The sequence below is a fragment of the Amphiprion ocellaris genome, chromosome 8, assembly GCF_022539595.1.
Source record: "Amphiprion ocellaris isolate individual 3 ecotype Okinawa chromosome 8, ASM2253959v1, whole genome shotgun sequence".
Classification (NCBI taxonomy): Eukaryota; Metazoa; Chordata; class Actinopteri; family Pomacentridae; genus Amphiprion; species Amphiprion ocellaris.
In genome coordinates, this window is record NC_072773.1 from 22,050,615 (window position 1) to 22,069,879 (window position 19,265).

General features: G+C 39.3%; 1 protein-coding gene across 15 annotated transcripts in view; it reads right to left on the minus strand.

Annotated features, from left to right (window-relative positions):
- The window catches only part of LOC111588333 (rap1 GTPase-activating protein 1-like), a 45,825-nt gene that overhangs the window by 7,609 nt on the left and 18,951 nt on the right, over window positions 1-19,265 (minus strand). For 4 of the 15 annotated variants that reach the window (XM_023298659.3, XM_023298664.3, XM_023298658.3 and 1 more), the window contains 16 exons: window positions 15,429-15,522; window positions 10,700-10,735; window positions 9,500-9,547; window positions 9,019-9,057; window positions 8,708-8,899; window positions 6,976-7,079; window positions 6,397-6,475; window positions 6,246-6,299; window positions 5,728-5,811; window positions 4,225-4,325; window positions 3,931-4,060; window positions 2,717-2,872; window positions 2,563-2,634; window positions 2,349-2,435; window positions 2,051-2,191; window positions 606-737 (listed from right to left, as the gene is read on the minus strand). In XM_023298659.3, the coding sequence (XP_023154427.2) occupies window positions 606-737; window positions 2,051-2,191; window positions 2,349-2,435; window positions 2,563-2,634; window positions 2,717-2,872; window positions 3,931-4,060; window positions 4,225-4,325; window positions 5,728-5,811; window positions 6,246-6,299; window positions 6,397-6,475; window positions 6,976-7,079; window positions 8,708-8,899; window positions 9,019-9,057; window positions 9,500-9,547; window positions 10,700-10,735; window positions 15,429-15,522 (1,549 nt within the window). Of the gene's footprint in view, window positions 1-605; window positions 738-2,050; window positions 2,192-2,348; window positions 2,436-2,562; window positions 2,635-2,716; window positions 2,873-3,930; window positions 4,061-4,224; window positions 4,326-5,727; window positions 5,812-6,245; window positions 6,300-6,396; window positions 6,476-6,975; window positions 7,080-8,707; window positions 8,900-9,018; window positions 9,058-9,499; window positions 9,548-10,699; window positions 10,736-11,580; window positions 15,359-15,428; window positions 15,523-18,395; window positions 18,512-18,600; window positions 18,757-19,265 lie in introns of those variants that run through there. The other 11 variants (XM_023298662.3, XM_023298663.3, XM_023298667.3 and 8 more) reach the window with 9 other exon arrangements.

Sequence of the window (19,265 nt, forward strand, 5' to 3'; positions counted from 1 at the left end):
GTTATTGTCTAAGAATCAATGATGTGAACTCAAAAACGCCAAAAGATGGCATTTCAAGGTTACAATGTCTTCACTTCATATTCATTTGTTCATATCACATTCAAAATATTCACCAATCAATCAATCAATCAAGGTCCACAAGCTTCAGCTAGCATGCACACACACACACACACACACACACACACACACATATATATACACGCATTTACACAAAGAGAACTCAATTTATCTTTGAATTCAGGTGAACACTTATGAACAATGCAGATGCATCTGTGTGAACACAAAAAAAAAAAAACAAAAGAAACCCAAGAAGCATTAGAAGCAGCTTTAAACCAGGACATTCACCTTGTGTCCTACGCATATTCACCTCTGTGAGTGTCCAGTCACTTGGTCTTGTGGTGACAGAAAATGTGCAACAACTGCAGGTGAGAGCCAAGTTTAAGACCTGGACATAAAAGCTGCCTTGGACAGAGTGTGCAGCCTCTCTGTGTGAGAACTTAGTGCAGGAGGCGAGTGAGGGCATCAACTCTAGTAGAACTGCTGGGGGAGGCACAAGTAGCAATGCTCGTCTCACCTAGTACCAGGAGGAGTGGGACTGTACTTACTATCCCTGGGAATTTGGGGCTGTCTGCGGGGTTGTGGTTAAAGGTGCTGCTCAGGCTAGTGGAGACTGTGTGTGGCTTCTTGAAAGTAAGACCCATGGCATCCATAGACTGGCTCCTGCTGCGGACCACTCGCTACAGGGAGAGACGAGGAGGAGGAGATACATTCAGATGGCGCTGAGCCTTGTGACCCCTCTGTATCGCTGTTCGCCATTCAGGCCGAGAGGAGCCTCGAGGCTTTTCCCCTGAACACTGACCACTACAGGCAGAGAGCACTGGCCTGATGCTAATCCTGACAGACAAGGAAGCGACAGAGAACACTGCTTAAGCTTTAGTGGCCGGAGGGGGTTCAGATGAGTCATTATGTTTAGGTAGGTGGTAAAAGAAGAGAGGGAAAGTAGAAGGGCCAAGTGGCTCACAGATGTCTGACCACAGTGAGTTTAAACACAGCCAGAAGAAGTTTAAAGCCCATTGCACCTCTTTGCAGGCAAAGTAGGGAGGCAGAGATGTCTGATGATGAAAGAAATCTATCCATTCCCTCTGGCATTATGACAGCCAGAGATGAGAGGACTGAAGCATGTGGAGAGCACTGCATCACAAAACAGCTAGGAAGCATGAGGAAGAAACACTGGGAAGCAAAGAGTGGTGTGTTGCAGCAGGACAGAGCAGCAGAGCTCCTCTTCATTCAGATTAATACAGATTGAGGGAGACTGATAAAGCTCTTACAGCACAGCTTGCAAACAGGCAAGATTAATCCTGAAATACTGCCAGAGAGAAGTCACCCTTTTTCATTCACATTAAAAAAAAACACAGGTGAAAAAATGGTAGATGCCACTTTGGCACTGTTTCTGTGCAGCAAGACTGACAGTCTCTACAGTCTTATAATGGCAAATCTATATCATATTATAGCAGTTTCAACAGTTTGACATTTGGGAAATTCGCTTATTTGCTTTCTTGTTGTGTGTTAGATGAGAAAATCAATGACTCTCAAATCTGCTATAAATAGTTACAACCAGCAGCGGGTCATCTTACCTTAGCATAAAGACTAGAAACAAGGGGCTGTGCAAACGTGACAAAAGCTCTAAAGCTTGGGAATTAACACAGTGCATCTCATTTGTTTAATCCATACAAAAGCTGAAGGGTAGAAATGACTTTTTTTTACAGGAAGTAGAATGGATTTTTCTGTCGTCTGACTCTGAACCAGGTTTGCTGCTTCCCCTTCATTTCCAAGCTTTATAATAAGTTAAGCCACTGAGTTTTAAATGAAATTGCGTGAATAAAAGCATTCCATTTGCAGAAGAAGTTAAACACAGAATTGCATTTCTTTTATTTTCTTTTTTTTTTACGAAAACACTTTTTTAGTGCAAAAAACTAACTTCTCAAGACCTTTCCAGGAAGCGCAGCTGCCCGTTTGGAGCCCCAGCCTCTGCTCCTGCCTCTCCAGTTACCTTAAAAGACTCAAAGAAGCCCCCTCCTCCTGCACTCCCGTTTTCCAGTTTGTCATCCTCTCCTCCAACTCCCATTATGGCCTGGCTGTTCACATGGAGCTCCTCGTAAAGGGTCTCTAACAAGGCCGACCTTGTTCGCTCCTTGAACACACAGAGAAGTAAAAGAAACAAAACAAAGCAAGTTATTTATTTTTTTTTTTTTTTAATATTTTTTTTAATATTTTTAGTTATATTTTTTAAGGATCTGGTCAGAGATGCAAAATGACTGAAATGTTTAAAATATTTTCCAATAACTTACTTCCAATTTGGCAAATTTCTCAGCTTTGTAGCAGGCATATTCTGCATTGATTAGCTTCGTAAAAAGGAATTCATGGAATTCAGGGCCCTGGTAAGAGAAGAGCAAAAAAAAAAAAACCAAGGCTTCTTGTTGGAAACTAAAAGTGGCTAATGGCGGAGGAAAAATACATTGACTGGTGGATGAAGCGATTCAGCTCTTCAGTTCTTTATCTTACTTTGTTAAAGACAGCAGGGTTTGGGAGCGCTGGTCCAAAGAAAGGTACATCATCCCGTGCTGTCACTGACACCTAGAAAGTGAGATGAGATTAAGTACAGTCACTGTTTTCTACAGGAGAAGATGTAAAGGACAGGAAGGGGGATGTATAGTACCTTGTAGAGAACATTGTCAGTGCAGGGGTTGACCACTTGGACCACAACGTAAGCGTGGAGAAAGTTGGAGGCGATCATATCTGGTACAAAGGGAGTATTTTCTTCTTGGAATACGATAGCTACAATGTCATTTCCTATGTGCCTTTTTCTCTGCAACTGCAACACAACAGTCATAAAGATAAAAGAACATTCATTGTTACTGATAATAAACAAGTCAAGCACTGGATTAAATGTATGATTGTCATTTGGTTAGTTGCTAATGAGCCATGAGGAAAATTTATTATCTTTAAACATATTTAATGCATCCTGTAATCAAATTTGAAAAATAAAAAGGGAACCCCATTGAGTTGAGTTCTACTAATTGCTATTTTGAAGACTATCTCATATTTCTTTAACACCAATCACAACATAAAGTGAGCAAACTTGGCATATTTTCAACTGAACACAACTAATAAATTATGTGGAGCTAATGATGGGCAGGAAAAGAAAAAAACAGTAATTATGCAGTATTTGTATCCAATAAAAAAGATAAACTGAAAACTGCTTTTCATTTTGGACAAATGCCTTTGTTTTGTGCAGAATATACACTGTAGAAATAACACATAATAAACCCTTGCATTCCAATAGGGTCTTCGCACTATTCGGTGCTCGGACCCTAATTACACACTAAGGGCTCAGTCTTCAATTATTTTCCATCGCTAATAGCATGTGAATATGCGGAACAACACCAGGGAGCGCTACTTCCCCTGATGGCAGCTTGAATAAGCAGCGTTTGTTCAAAGTAGCCCATATGTAACACCCACTACTGCTGGAAAGAGTGAACATATAGACATTGTCTTGTCTGTGTTTGTGCAAAACATGAGAGCAAATGGTGTGTGAGCTTGTGCCAATTATTCTGTGTTTGTGTGAATATGTGAGCCAGAGAAAGAGTAGGATTTGGCTGTGTGAGCGATGCAGTGCTGCATCTCAGCTTTAAATCACTGCGAGGGAGGAGTGCTGCTCACATGTGCAGACACTAAGGCATAAATCTGAAGTGATACATGTTTACTACTAGTGTGGGGATTTTCTTCTTTGCATTTATATACTGCAGTTTTTTTTTTAGCACAGCAGTGATGTATGTGGAGAATATGGAGCTGTGATAAGCAGAGGGAACCTGTCTGACTGCTTGCAATGAATCCTCAAAGGTGTGTTAGAGTGGTATTAAATTACAGTACCTGCTGGGTGTCCCCTTCTGTGTAAGGCAGCTTTGTGGACACATGGAACATGACCTCTTTGTTGCGGTGGTTGCAGTAGACAGATTCTGTGCCAGTCTGCCCATGAGTCACGTCCAACCCTCCGCGGAAACTGCAAGCACACAGAACCATGTCTAACAGGATATTCTCCGCCATCACTGCAGTAGCATGACCATCATTCCTGTAGCTTGCTTGGTATGATGCAAATTGCAGCTGGCATCAAGTTGTGTATGGTGGAATATATTTAGTGCGTTCACACCACTAATGGGTCCTTACCCTTTAAAGTTGTGCAGTTCAATTTTCTCTCCGAGAAACTCCAGGAATTCTACAAAGGCAGGACTCTCTTCACTGTTGCCAAACAGCTCTTCCTCTGAAGTCTGTAACCAGCAAAAACAGAAAAAGAAAAACTGACTATCAAAGCTTGGAAGAGAAAATGATTTCAGCAGGTACAAGTACAACAATACAAGTGCTGAAATGGCTTGTATATCTACAATAAAGTGTACTTCAAAAGCAACGCACCTAATGTTGGCATTACAAATAAAAAATGTTTAAGGGCGCATTTGAGAGGAAATGGGAGCACAGTTCTATGTAAGTGTGTTTTTGCTGCATGCAGATCATTAATGTCAAAAACTGGAAGCAAGTGGAGAGTGTATATCTGCTGTGTGTTCTGCACTCCTGTTCAAACACACTGCATTTGCATTGGATTCGACAGATGTGGCTTCGATCAAATACAGAAGTAGATGTAACAGAACATTTAGAGATAGGCTTTAGGACAGCTTGTGATTATGATAAGCTGTGATGGACAGCTGATTATCTATTGTCACCAACTGGAGTGTTGATGTGAACATAAAACACACACGGACACACTGCCTGAGAGGAATCTTCCATTGCTCACCGAGTGTTTATAATTTGTTTTGTTCATGCAATATACCTACTTAACCATACTGCCTTCCTCCGTTTGGCACTTCTCCTGATTAGAATATATATTAACGGATGAGCAGACAGTCTTCACTGTCTATCCATGTGAAATGCAAAGTGTACAGAACTTGGACTGTCGACAGAGTGCAAATAAAGAAACTCCACACATACATGATGAGACACCTTTGAGCCATAATGAACATCTCATGGAGAGACAAGATAACCAACATAGAAGTGTTGAAATGAGCTGGTCTACCATCAGTGGAGGACATGCTAATACAGATGAGCCTGAGATGGCTTGGACATGTTGAGAGGATGGGCCACCAGCGTCTCCCTCGGCAGTTTGTACTCACAGTTATGCGAGGGCAAATGCAATCAGGGTAGACCAAGGCTCAGATTTAAAGACTCTGTAAAGAGTAACTTGAAGAAGCTGGGTATAGACAGGAGTTCCTGGCAGTGGAAGACTAAGGACAGAGCTGCGTGGAGGGATCTGATCAGACCTAAATGAAACAGTCATTGTCGCCACGACAGACTGCTATGAACAATGTATTTAACTTTCTGTAGGTTTTGTGAGAACAACAGTGCAGATCTATATGCAGTGAGGTCTCCATTTATAGATAAGAGTGCCCTTGGAAAAGCATTCAAAAGCTCTTTGCCCCTCCCCTCACATAGTAAACAAATGGGCTGTGATTGCCTCAGAAAATGAGAAGGCTGGAGTGGACAGCATCAAAACCCATAATTAAGACTGAGCATAATCAGCTTCAATGAGGAAATCAGAAATTACAATGAACAATGCACGGTTACTGAATGCAAATGATACATTACTGCAGCACCAGATTCCATCCAGGCTTCACAGCTCACCTGTCCAAACTTTTGATAGACGACCCCAAACTTAAAATTGTTGCTTATCACGTGTTCATCGAAAGTGACAATAAGTCTTGAAGCCTGTAAAAATTTGAGATAAAAGAAGAAACATTAGCAGATAAGTTCACAGTTGTCAAGTCAGTTTTAAAACTTCTGTAGCTTCTGTCTATATCTATCCTGCTGCTATTAATATATGTGAAAGAGATCTTTAAAAAAAAATAGTCAGATGCCAATATTAACACTTTTTATACTGGCTGTTGGGAGATTTCTCACTTAAGTGCTTCCAGTGTAAATGGTGAGTGACAAACTCTGCAGTTGTGTTCAAACATGCATTGAATGGTCTAGTTGAAGCTAATACATGGGTGACACAATCTGTTTTTTAAGTAGGAAAACCCTTTATTTAGCTTATTTTGCACTACAATACTTGTTGCAACACAGATAATAAAAGTGTGCATCTATGTTCTGAATAGGAACAGACACATGTGGCAGCTAGAACTATACAAACTATAACTTACTTTTGGGTAAAGGACAGGAAAAAAGCGGTCCACGTTGACCTCTTCACAGACAAGCTTGAATTAAATGGAAGGGTGGAAAAAAAACATGAGAATGTGCTTAGACAGAATCATAGCAGGTCAATCTCTGCATCATAGAAACATCTGTCCTCACCTTGGCCATTTGGACCACATTGGGAAACTCTGTGAGACACGATATGGGGATCACATCATGGTAGGTTTTCAGCTTTGTCCTGGTGAAGTCATAAAACAATCAGGGCAGTTTCAAAGCCATATAACATGATGCAACACTTCTCAGACCCTATCAGATGGGAAAGAGATGATCCGGTATGGACGATGATCAAACTTCCCCACCCTCGTCTCTCGTTGCCTTCCCTCTCTCTCCCTCCCTCCATCCCCACCCACTCGCTGGCCTAAATAGTCCATCTGTTCCTCTGCTGTGGAAATGACAGTGCTGTTGAAACTCTCTCTAGCTTTATGACTCTTACGATAACACCCGGGGAGGATGTGTTTATCCGGTCAATACTGGGCATGTTCAGGAACACATAGACACATTCAAAAAAAAAAAAAAAAAAAGATTATTCTGCATCCATCTCTTGTTGGTCATGAAAGAGATGAAACGTTGTTTATCCGACTCATCCGTTACTTCAAATGCTGATGTGCACCACACAGACTATTTTCCCTGAAAATGAAGCATCACTGCACTGAACCGTGTGTGCATAATGAGCGTTACCTGAGCATTAGACGGAGATGTTCCTGGTCACCAATCACATCGTATTTTAAGGAGAACACCAGATGTCCTAGGGCACTGTCCACTGAATAGTAATTAAAGTGTTCCTGGGGGAACAGTGCAAGGAGACCGCCATTAGTATCTGTCATAAACAGGCACATGTGAATGTGCTTGGGTCAATACCTTTCCATTCTGTGGACACTTTCTCCTGCTCTTCTAGCACATACAAACCAAATTTGTTCATATTCTGTGTGTGTAAGAACAGGTGGCAAAGTCTAACACATCTTCATTAGCAATGAGGATGGTTGCTCTTAGCGGCTTACTATGCTGGGATTTGCTTATTTCTTATTCATTTCATTACTAAAATGAGCAAGAAATAAAAGTGATTGCTAAATATTCTATGAGAGTAATGAGAGTCATTTGAGGAGGAAGGAAGCTGTTATGATGAGAACAATCATGTAATATCACTCTGGAAGAAAACAAATCTCTTGGAAAAAATGTAGATCTGACTTCAGTAGAAAGCAAGCACAATTAGCTAAATCATTACATTGAGGTTTCAAAACTAAAAAGGGCACGTGAGAAAAAACATGAACTAAAATTAAAAATCAAGTTAACGCAGGGATAAGATGAAGCTGTACAAGATAATCTAAAATGGGCAGCATGAAAAAAATGATGCACTATTTCATCACACCAATTCAAAAAGCTAAATATTAATAATTAATAATGTAAGTGAGATCAAAATATTAATACAGTAAAATAAATAAAGTAAATTATTTTAGTGTTTCCCAAAGTTGCAGACTTGTGGGGGAAAAAACAACTGAAAATACTATCAGATATACTTGTTTTAGATGTTTGATGTCATCTGATACAATGCCAGCACAAACTCAATGTAAAAATGATATACTTTAATATTGAAAGGATAACCCTGGTGATTTTATCATTAACAATTACATGAAAAGACCAAAACTAACAATGAAACCGATTGTAAAAGCAAACATCGTCTAGTCCAAACCTTATTTAGTTCAGTTAATTTAATTTAGGCACTATAGTTCATTCAGAAATAGCTCCAAACTGTGACCACAGGAAGATAGTTTCTGCAAAGCAAGTGTTGAAAAAGAGTGTGAAACAGATTGCTGTTATTTATTTATTTATTTTTACATGCTCATATCTTTTGTAGTGAAGAAAGACGGTCACTGTTTTTTTTTCTTTTCAGTTGATTTGTTGACCATAACAAAAAATTTTAATAAAAGCTTCTTTGCTAAATTATGGTTTCAGAAATCCGCTTGTGTGTTAATTTTTTTAAAAATAATGGGTAAAATTCAAACCAGGGAGCATGAAAAATTTAGTCTAAGACAGATTTTACAAGTAACCATGAAACAGGAGGGTGGAAACTGTTTCATTATGAAAGATACATGACTGAACCAGCTCAACTGATTATTACACCTTAGGAAATTAATTCATTTTGATTTTTACCATCAACCCTTCCAAATCGCTCATCATATTTTGGTTTTGTCTGGCCTCTCTTGTCTATTTCAATCTTAATAACTGTGTGTTTTATAGTATAAAATAGCTTTGATATTGTTCACATTATCACATTGTCTTTGCAGTTTATTGCTCTTGTTAAAAATAATACGATAACAATAAAAAGTAATGTAGTGAATGACATTGTTTGAGCGAATGATGAAATGAAACTGAACAAAACTGATTTCTGTCTGTTGTGCAAGCAGTGTCTAACCTTGCCCAGGAAGTGTTTCCGGAAGAGTGTAGCCGTTGTGTTACATTGCAGCTTGGTGCGGGTGTTTGGAGACAGAGGCTGCAGCTGCTCTGTGTCCACTGTGTCACTCAGCTCATGGTTGGTCCCCTCGATCCAGTAACCTCCAAACTGTGGCAGGAGGATGAGAGGAAAAGGGCTTTTTCTCCCCAGCACCTGTTTCAAAACGTAAAACAGCAAGCATTGATGCACAGAACCGTGTAAATGTCAAAGTAATTTTAACACCAAAATTAAGCACTAATGACGAAATGCGCCACTGCAACACATCTTCCTACCTCGTGGACACTTGGGTATGGAATGTAGTCCTCCTCTGTCTGAAAAAAACAAGAAAAATGTTTTGTTTTCTCATCAAAGAATAAAAATAACCACAATGTCGAACTCTATAATCCCAAAGGAGACTGTTTCAGGGTAATTGCATAACTGTTATGCAATGAAAATCTGTTTAGCAGTGACATAAGAATCAATGCACGTCTTGATCAAAGCATTGCAGCACAATGACAGCTTAAAATGCTGCATCACATTGTCATCATATCCTGTTAAATTTATTGTCGTCATTCCAGTCTGCAGAGCGTAGCATCAGAGAGTATACGATTTTGAATCCGAACTAACTATAGCAAGTGGGAATTTCACTGCATTATGAAAAACACGGCTGCTAAAGTAATCTCCCTGTCTGTCAGAGCGAGATAAGGTGGAGCAGCCGTGGACAATGGCCACATGGTGGGAATAAATACTGACTCTCTACATGAAGAGTTGTACCTTGAGCGGTGGTGGAAAGGTGCATCTCTGCTCATCCATCCTGTTGCCCTAACAGAGGGGAAGGTTAGATGAGAAAAGCAGAGAGAGAGAGAAAGGTCACATTCAGTCATTAGCACAGTATCATTAAAAGAAAAAAGCCCACACAAAATTCAAACATAAAAACTATTTACAGAGAGTCGTGTGATAATCATGATCAAAACAGCAGAACAAACCGGGAGAAAATGATCAAACTCATTATATAACAACACAGTTTTCCCAAATGATTTGCAGCAGGCAACAACGCAAAGTCAAAGAGGGACACGTGGAGAAACAGAGAGAGATACATTACATACATACAGAGACAGAGGATACTGAAAAACAATTACAGATGCTGAAGAGCGGGCATTTGGGAGTGAGAAAAGTCTATTAAAGACAGTGCAGAGGTGTGGGAATAAGACCCCAGAGAGTTTAAAGATGCAAAGCTAAGTATCACTCCTACACTGAATCACCCATTGCAACGGAAATGTATGTGCACGTAAGTGTGAAAGAGAGTGAGGAGGATCGATGCAGTGATACTAAGTCAGGGCAAGGTGGCGGCACCTGCCATCAAGGAAGACGATACATCCTATCAATACATTGTCCGACTGTGGAAAAGACACAGTTCCATGCTAAAGAAGAATATTTCTTTTAAAAGTATTCAGCCATGCCAAAATACACTGCAAGACATCAAAGTTATTGAAGTCACTGAAAGCTATTCCGACTGCAATTTATTTAATATTTTGGGAAAATGTGTCCTCCATCACTAATGTAAAAATTGCACACAGTCATGCATAAAAACATTCTAAGTTTCGATGAGCTCTATTGTAAAACTCTTAGTAAATTATGTGTGGGATTGCGTGATGAAATAAATCCTCCCTTCCAAAGCCTTCAGAAACCATATGAGAGCTTTTGAGGTGAGATAATAAGCTTACAGTGCTGTCAGCCAGTGTTTCAACCAGAATGTTAACAGAGACACTAAGAAAAACATACTGTTCTGACAACTCTCCTCTGAAACCACCACACTCATATCCTTCTCATGCACAGAAAGATAATGCGTATTGTAGCCGAGGAGAAGGCCAAAGTGCTGCAGAATTAGGAAGAGACACACTGACTGGTTAGTTGCTTAGTGAGTGCAGCTTAGTGAGCCGAGGCACAAATACAGAGATCAGTGCATCATCTTACCTGCATCTTTTCAATCATTTCAAATAAATCTGTGGTCTGGAGAGAGGAGAGTGAGATGAAATGTTTTGAGTTAATTTACTGGGTGTGAAAGTTCATTTCTACAGGAGCCAGTGAAGGTTAAACTCTGTTCATTGAAAAGAAAACACATCTTTGTGATATTATCTTTTCTTTCCTATTGCCTGGTTGCTATAATTTTTTTCCCCAAATAATAATGGTAATAATTGCAACATCAACCTATTTTTCAGTTATATATCAGGCTTGCTTATGGCCATATTATTTTATAACAGGGATTGAACACTAGAAGAACATGACAATAATATTACTACATAAATGGTACAGTAAAGTGGAAATGATTTTATGTACTATAAATTATATGTGTAATGCATGATCAAATTCCTTTCATATGCTCACAGTCAAAAAACACAATGAATGTACAGTATGTGTTTCTACATAATGATGTTCCTTGTGTTAGACCCCAGAGAGAGTTCCCCATTATAAACAAACTGGTGAAACTCCCAAATTATTAATCCAAATAGACTCATAAGGGATTTCAGAGGGGCAGTGCTGAATACTGTCAACACCTATCAGAGATACAGAACACAAGACAACACTCTGTTAACAGGGGACTCCAAACAGAACTGTGGGAATGTCATATTTTCTGTAGTAGACAACTCAACGAAATCAAGCTGATAAAACATTAGGAAAAATGTATTTTAAAATGTTAACAAAAAAACCAACAGGAATATTTGCTTATTACATTTATGTGAAAGTTTTCTTTCAGTAAATCTACAACCTGGTAAAACACATTTTCTATCAGCTGCTCCCATGACTTGCAACACTGCCAAACTCCAGACTCATATTTATTTTAATTAACATTTTACCTTCAAGCAGAACATGATCTGGCCTCTCCTTTGTGGTCTGTCACACTATTCAACAGTCATGTGTGACCGACTGGCTTTTCCATGTAAAGCACCCACCCAGTTCTTTAGAACAGTCACACCTGTTGGGGTATTGTCCTTAAAACTTTCACATGAAAAACTCCCATGCATCAGCTCAGCAAGATGACTGAATGCCGCAAAAAAATACTGAATAACAACAGTCCATGGACATATCGGTCTGACGTAGATTAAAAAAAAGGCTGAAAGGTTCAGCTTGTAAAGCCCAACATAGTCAAACACTTTGTGTACAGAGCAATTGAGTCTTAGCTTTTAGTGTGAGTAAAGTCCTCCACCATGTGCAAACAACAGTCTGCCACAAACTCAAAAGGTAAATAACACTGGCTTTAACCAGAGATTAGAAGCTGTAGTATTGAGCTACATATTATCTTGGACTTAAAAACTACATTAATCATGAAACTGCATGTCTACATAAATCTTGTTAAACATCATCTGCTCCTGATAAAGCACTACAAATGTTATTGCACAGACATACATATTTCTTTTGGTCATTGGTTCAACAAACAATTAACATAAACTGTCAGGTTTTGTTTTGCAGCTAATATAAATTTGGAGTAAAACTGTCTAAGACAATGCAGTCAAATTCCCTCTGTAGTTTGCCATCTAGTGATTTTTCTACCATGCATGTTCCTAAATTAAAGTGACTTACATTGTGGGGTTTCTTCCAGTGTGTCTTTGTCACCTTTGGTGCAAAGTAGTAGTTGTGAAGATTTTTAGCCATTTTTAACTTTCCTTTAACCAGAGTCCTGCAGCTTCAAAGAAGTTTGGATTAAGCGCTTCAGAACTGCTTTCTCAAATGGTAGAAAGATAACAGCGTCCTACTGTGACAGGTGATGTAAAGCTGCATCCCTGCTAAATGCAACCATGGCTGACAAAGTGTCGGATCAGACCAAGCTGAGGACAAGATCCACAGGCTCTCCCAGTGTGTGTCCTCTACACAGACAGGGTTACCAGCAAGTGTATGTCCCAGGTTGCATGCAAATGCAGCTGTTATTGCTCAAAATTGAGAGCAGTGATCCTCTAACTGAAACGAGAGGTGTCCTGCCTTCTGTTGATCCTTCTTTGTCACTTTATCTTTCTCTCTGTAGCAGTGCAGGAAGAAGTCCAAACCAGTGATCACCCACCTCTGTCTTTATCATCTTGCCTTAAGCTCATAGGTAGCCAGAGGTGGAGTTTAACTGTCTCATAGACAACTGCTGCAACAATGTCCTGTTTACAGAGGACCTGTAAGGAGTCCCATTACACTAGAATCCTCAAGCACAAAATGAGTACAAATGGTACTCAAACATTAGAAGATCATCAGCTGAGAAAACGAGAGATCAAGGGGGTAAAAGGGAGAAAATTATGATTCAAAAGGGATCTAGAACAACATGCAAACTGCAGAAGGTGCAAACAACAACAAAGTAAAGAACAAACTAGACATCTAATTTTTGCAGAAACAGATTTTTGCAGAAATGAGGAGGTGTGGGCATCTCCAGGGAGCCAACCCTGCACGGTGCAGGTGTCAGTGCTGAGACCTTCCATTATAAGAGCTAATAGGATCGTTATTATGACAAGAGACAAATTAAATGCGCAAGACTTCCTCACTCCTCGAGACTTGTCAGCTGCATCTCGGTGCTTGTTTATAGAGCTCATTAAAGCTTTGACCAGCTCCATGAGTGTATTACATGGATGCAGATGCTTAGTTTGTTATTTTTTCTAAGGTAAGTTCTGCAATTTTCATTCCAGTTAATTTAGGGTTGGTGTAAATTTTGCTGACATCTCAAATTCAAGGAGGTCTACTGAAATTCAACCTGTTTGGTATAAAAGAGGCTGTACTGTAACATGACAAGAAACTGTTCTCATTAGGAACCCTGCCCACAAGTAGTGAGGAAAAATTGCCTATGAGCTGTGGACAAAAACCTCAGGCTAATTTAAGCTGTTACTTTAAGTGTGCTACTAAACCTGTTTTGTTAGGAACTAGGTTACTAGCAACATAGGATTGTCTGGTCTTGAATATATTAATAAACCTATGATAGGTCACTACATATAAAACTCTCCAAACGATGAAGGTTTTGCACATTTGTGTTCTATCTCCCAGAAATATGCTAAACTAATATTATAATGTAACTGTTTATCATGGTAGTTTGAATTAGGCAATGACCGTAAGCCCTGGTTGGGTTAATTGCAGATTGACCTGGTTTTCACAGGGCTCCGATTAAAGTGATACGTTCCTCTGAGTCTTGCCCTACTAAGCCATTATTGTACTACAGTACACCACAGTACCATGCTGTCCGTCAATATTCTCTTCCCCTAGTTCCTTTTCCTCGATTCCACATCAAATGTAACTGATCAAATGTGTTACTGTATTTCAAATTCAAATGCAAAGCAATGTTTTTGTGCGGACTCTCCTGCAGGGTGTGCAGAAAACACTGTCAGCCACATTTGGAATGTCTTTATCAGTGTCTTTAGTAGCTGTATTTGGTTTTCATGTCATGCAAATCTGTAGACAAACAGAAGTTTCAAAATCCTTTCCTCATGTCTGAGTAATTGTACAAGCAAGTCTGACGTACCTACAGATGGTGTGTGCTGCACGGATCAGGAGTGACTGTTTAAACAACCCAATCTCTAAATTCTTTAATTCCTAATCCCTTTCTCTTTCCACTCCCTCTGCGCTCCTCAGATCAAGTCAGATTGTGAGAAGTGAAAGCCCACTCCAAAGTATGAAACCAATCCGACATGAGTGAGACTGTAGCCACTTTTAATCACCACACAGCTCAGATGTTCTGAGTTTCTGAGGTCCTAAAATATCCTGGAAGATTCTTCACATCAGTCACTCATTTAAAATGATTTAGACATGCCAAAAGTAATGGATTTCAACAGCAAAAAGGATTTGCTAAGAACTATGACAGTCAAAATAGATTTATTGGAATGGTTTCCTCCTCAGTCATTGTCACTTTTTGCCCTTTAAATTCTGCTTAAACAACAACAGCACTTCCCTCTTTTATTATTATGTTTTCCTCTAAAAGAAGGAACAATAGATCAAGCATGGCTATTCCATAAATGGTAAAAATGTTGAAAAATCATTGAAAACTATTTTAGTGAGCTGGACACAATTTGGATAAGACTGTCTTTCAGTGAATCTCAAAAAATATGTCTCAGGAAATTTGCTGCAAGCTAAAAACACATTTTGGAAGAACAGAAATCTGCACATTTGAGCTTTGCCTTCTAAAAAGTCTCAAAAAATAGCTTTTTAGTTTTAACTTAGACTAAAGTACTATTGACTCATGGCTTAGAAAAGTGTAAAAACTGTTGGATAGCTGGAAACCACATCGAACAAACAAGATGACAAAGGTAGTCTTTTGACTGAAAAATGACAATTGCACAGACATGCTGTGATTTGTTTGCTTTGATTGAACCAGACTTGTTAGGTTTGGTGTGAGAAATTATTTGCATCAGCCTGACAATTTCCTGCTAAAAATAGGTTTCTATTAATTGAATCAGTCAAAGGTAATCATCCAAGACACTGAGCTCTGTGGGCTCTAATTACACAAGATACACGAAAGAAGACAAGAGTAAAAATCAAAGTAACACTCCGAGCAGAGAGACTGGGTCTAACACATCACCAGAAATAAAATACAGACGGAACACCGAGCAAGTGCATCCAGACAGAAGCAGGTGTAGAGACAAGATGAGCAGAGACACCTGGCAAAGATCACAGAATGGAGGGTCACCCAGAGGTCTATCAGATGAGGTCAGGGGTCAAACTCAGCTCGGCCTACTTCTCCTCCTACCTTGTGGATTGGTGAGCTGCTGTATGGGAGCGTGGGCTGGAACAGCTGGGGCTCTAGCGTCGCAGAAACTCGGGGGTCACTCCCATCTTGTTTCCTAAAACCAGACAGATGCACAAGAACATTCAGTCAGAAAAGGTCACTGGGTTTCAAAGTGGGTAAGAAGACAACAAAAGGTGACACCTGGAGAAAGGTATTCGCTCTCTTTTAGCAGCAAAACGCATTTGTATGGACTCATGTCATGTCACTGCGATTGCCAAAAGCCACCATTATAAATTTAGCTTAATGATCCCATGTGTTACCGATGTTTCTTTAAATGAAGCACAGCGTAGCTTTAGACACAAAATACAACCTATGATTGATCATATACTGAAAGCCACATAATGCAAGCTTAAATTTAGATGAAAACGTCTATTGAATCAATCAGTAACTGTAGTTATCTTTTATTTTCAAACTATGAATCATCTTCTGTTTTGTCTTTTCATCAGTGTTCTAGTAAAGAGATTTATTCATTAGTTACTTTAGTTTCCTTCCAGATCTTCCTTGTTTTGTTATATTACAGAGAACAATTGGTAAAATAGCGGAAAAAAGTAATAATTTACTTGCTAACCTTAAAAAAAATAGGCCGAAATTTTAAATAACTGCAATAAAAATCTGTATTTTTCCCAGTAAAATTACACAAATTTTACTGCATTTAAATCAACAAAAAATATTATTTTACAGATATTTGCTGTTATTCAAAAGAAATCTAGTTTTACTGAGAAATACAAAAATATTCCCTGTTTTGTTAAATTACTGAAAATATCTAGTTAAGTAATTTACATGTTGACTGTATATAAGGTCAAAACTTTACATAATGTCCACATCAAAAAACTGTATTTTCACACTGTTTAACTACATTTAAATCAGCTAAAAATAGAATTATTGTACAGATATTTGCTATTTTCACAATTTTCCAATGTTTTATAACATGTTTTTTTCTTTCCAGCATTTTTTTACAGTGTATATCTGACACAAACAACCTTATTTCCTTGCTGTTCATGCTAAAATAAACACTAATTTCTCAATGATTTCATATTTCTCTGTGCAGGTTTTTCCTTTCTTTTATTACATAAGCTGCTAGTCACAAACATTTCTGGCATCGAGGGACAACACCAATAGTTTCACATTTATTCCAACAGAGCATTTCTCTCATTCAGTCCTGGAGAAAGACACATTTCAAACGCAAACCTGAGCAATACTACTGTCACGTATCATTTGCTCTAAACTCAATACCTCTACCAAGAAGGCTTTATTCCCACAGGATCACTGATCAATACTCCCGCTGACTGTGGTGCTGTATTGACACTGACAACTGGTCAGTTTGCACAGCAGCCTTTCAATTAGTGTAATCAGCTCAGTCTATTTCAGATACGTAAGGTGACTGATTACTATGAAAAGAGACCTGAAATGATGATGTAGCAGCAATAATACAAAGTGAAAAATGTATATTGCTGTCTATAATGACAAAAGGAGGCTACAATGGAATAGGCATCACACATCTACATGTGCACGAGCAATATTATTCAAAGCATTCAATAACTCCACAAGATAAAATGGGAAACTCTTGAACTCAAAAATTAATCATTTCTCAAGCAGATAATGGTGCTGTCTGTGCTGACACAGTAATTAGTTATATGGGTGAATGTATGGAGCTGTTGGTCTGATGTCGAGGCTGTAGATAAGACAAACAGCTGCTTGAGAGGGACAGTGGCTGAGATGTAAATCTGTTTCACATTCACTGGGTGTGAATCACTCACTTCACTCAGATTCAAATTTAGGTGAAGAAAACAGAGCATGAAGCATTAACATACAGCGCTGCCTCCCTGCTATTACACAACGAGTGAATCTTCAATCAGGGAAAGACCTGCAGCATCCAAATGAAATGGGAGCAATTATGAACAAGAGTCTCTTCTTAACAAACATGAACACGGCGAGGAGCTCCAGCAGCAGCTCTCCCAAGGGACAGAAAGACACGATAGGGCATCAGCTTCCCTCAACTATTAATTACAACTGAATCTCAAAAGGTGGATGTAGGACAGACACGCACAAATGTTTTGTGAAAGAAAATGCTTTCATCTGTAACAGTCTGTTTAAAGATAGATTTTTTTTTCAACATGCATTGTGCACACAGTATAACAACACTGTAAAAAAGAATTCTGCAGAAAAAAACTGTGAAAAACCTCCAGGAAGGGTGCCAAAAAATGCTTTCAAAAACTGTAAAAACTGTAAAAATTGTATTTTTAGCCCATTCAAATACAAATCAATGTATTTTTTAAAACTTTTTTCCTTTCCATTTATTTTTTTTGCTGTTGACATTATGTACAATTTTGCCCTGTTTTTTTGACAGTCAACATGGAAATTATAAATGTTTTCTAGAATTTTATGAGATTTTCATAACTTAACAAAACAGGGAAAATCAATAAAATAAGTTTTTGTGTTCTTAATATACATATTTTTTCTTCCAAATAATGGCAAATATATATTAAATTATTCTATTTTATGGTAATTTTAAGGTTAAAAGTTGTAAAAGGAAAAATTACAATTAAAAATGTGATTTTTGATTTTAACATTGTTTACAGTTTTGCGGTGTTTTTTTATAGATTTACATGTAAAATTTCCCGTGGTTTTACTAGTTATAATCTAATTTAACAAAACGGGAAAATTGTAAAATAACAGAAAATTGCTTTTAAAAATTAGAGCTAAAGATGGTTCAACGTTCATACAAAATATGCTACAAAAATAAAGAAAGCCTGACATAAATTGCTGGCAAGATCTTAAATCCCACTCCAAAAAAAGCTGACAAGTAGCCTCAAAGCCTGCATCAGAGCAAAGTGACAAACAACTGTCCTGCCTGCTCCATTACAAACTCTTTCTTCTTCACAAGCATGTGGCTGAGCTCACATAACACACTGCCGTCCCCACACACACCTGCCTCGTTCTGTGCAGCCTCACCACGTAAGCCTTCCCGCGGATCAGTTTGCAGCACAAAGCCACGGCTTCGTCCAAACACCACAACAAATTACATAACACACCCCAGCTGCTTAGCAATGCACCACAGAAATGAGTCGTGTGAAGACGGAGCGAGTCATCTGGACGCTCTGATGTCCTGAATGGAGCACAGCAGCAAACTTACTCACAGTGTGGCAGCAGCTGCAGGCTGGGCGCTCCCTGGGAAGTCCGGACAGCGACCAGCACTCGGGCAGATGACTCACTGTCTACGCTTCTCCTCTTGTTAAGCTTCTCACTCACTCTCCCTCCCTCTCCCGCCCTCTCTCTCCTTTCTCTCTCGGTGTTTTTTTTTTCCTCCTCTCTCTAGAGCTCCAGTCAGCTCACTTGCTGCTTCTCATCAGTGGTTCACCTGCTGGCCTCACTCTCAGCTCTTTAGACCGTCACACACTCTCAGTGAGCATCCTCTCACCGCTGATTCTCCTCCCTCACTCACCCTCCTCCCACTCAGTCTCTCCCTCTCTTACATACATGCACTCTTTGGATGTCACATCCTCCATCTTCACCCTCTTTGTCTGCACTACAGCTCTCAAACACACAGTGCAGTACTCGTCCGAAACTCTACTCCACAGCACCCACCCACCCCCGACCACTACCATCACCCTTATCCCCTTCAAAGCAGCAGACCCTCCCCCCCGTTCAATCATTTGGGGAACTACTGAAGTCTGCCGCTCAGACACAGAAAGCAGTGATTGTTAAGGTAAAGGGGGTTGCCTCCAATCCCCACGCTGCCTCACGAGCCCGCTAGGGCTGTTGCTGTGGCAACCAACATCAGCCACGATTGAAAAAAAA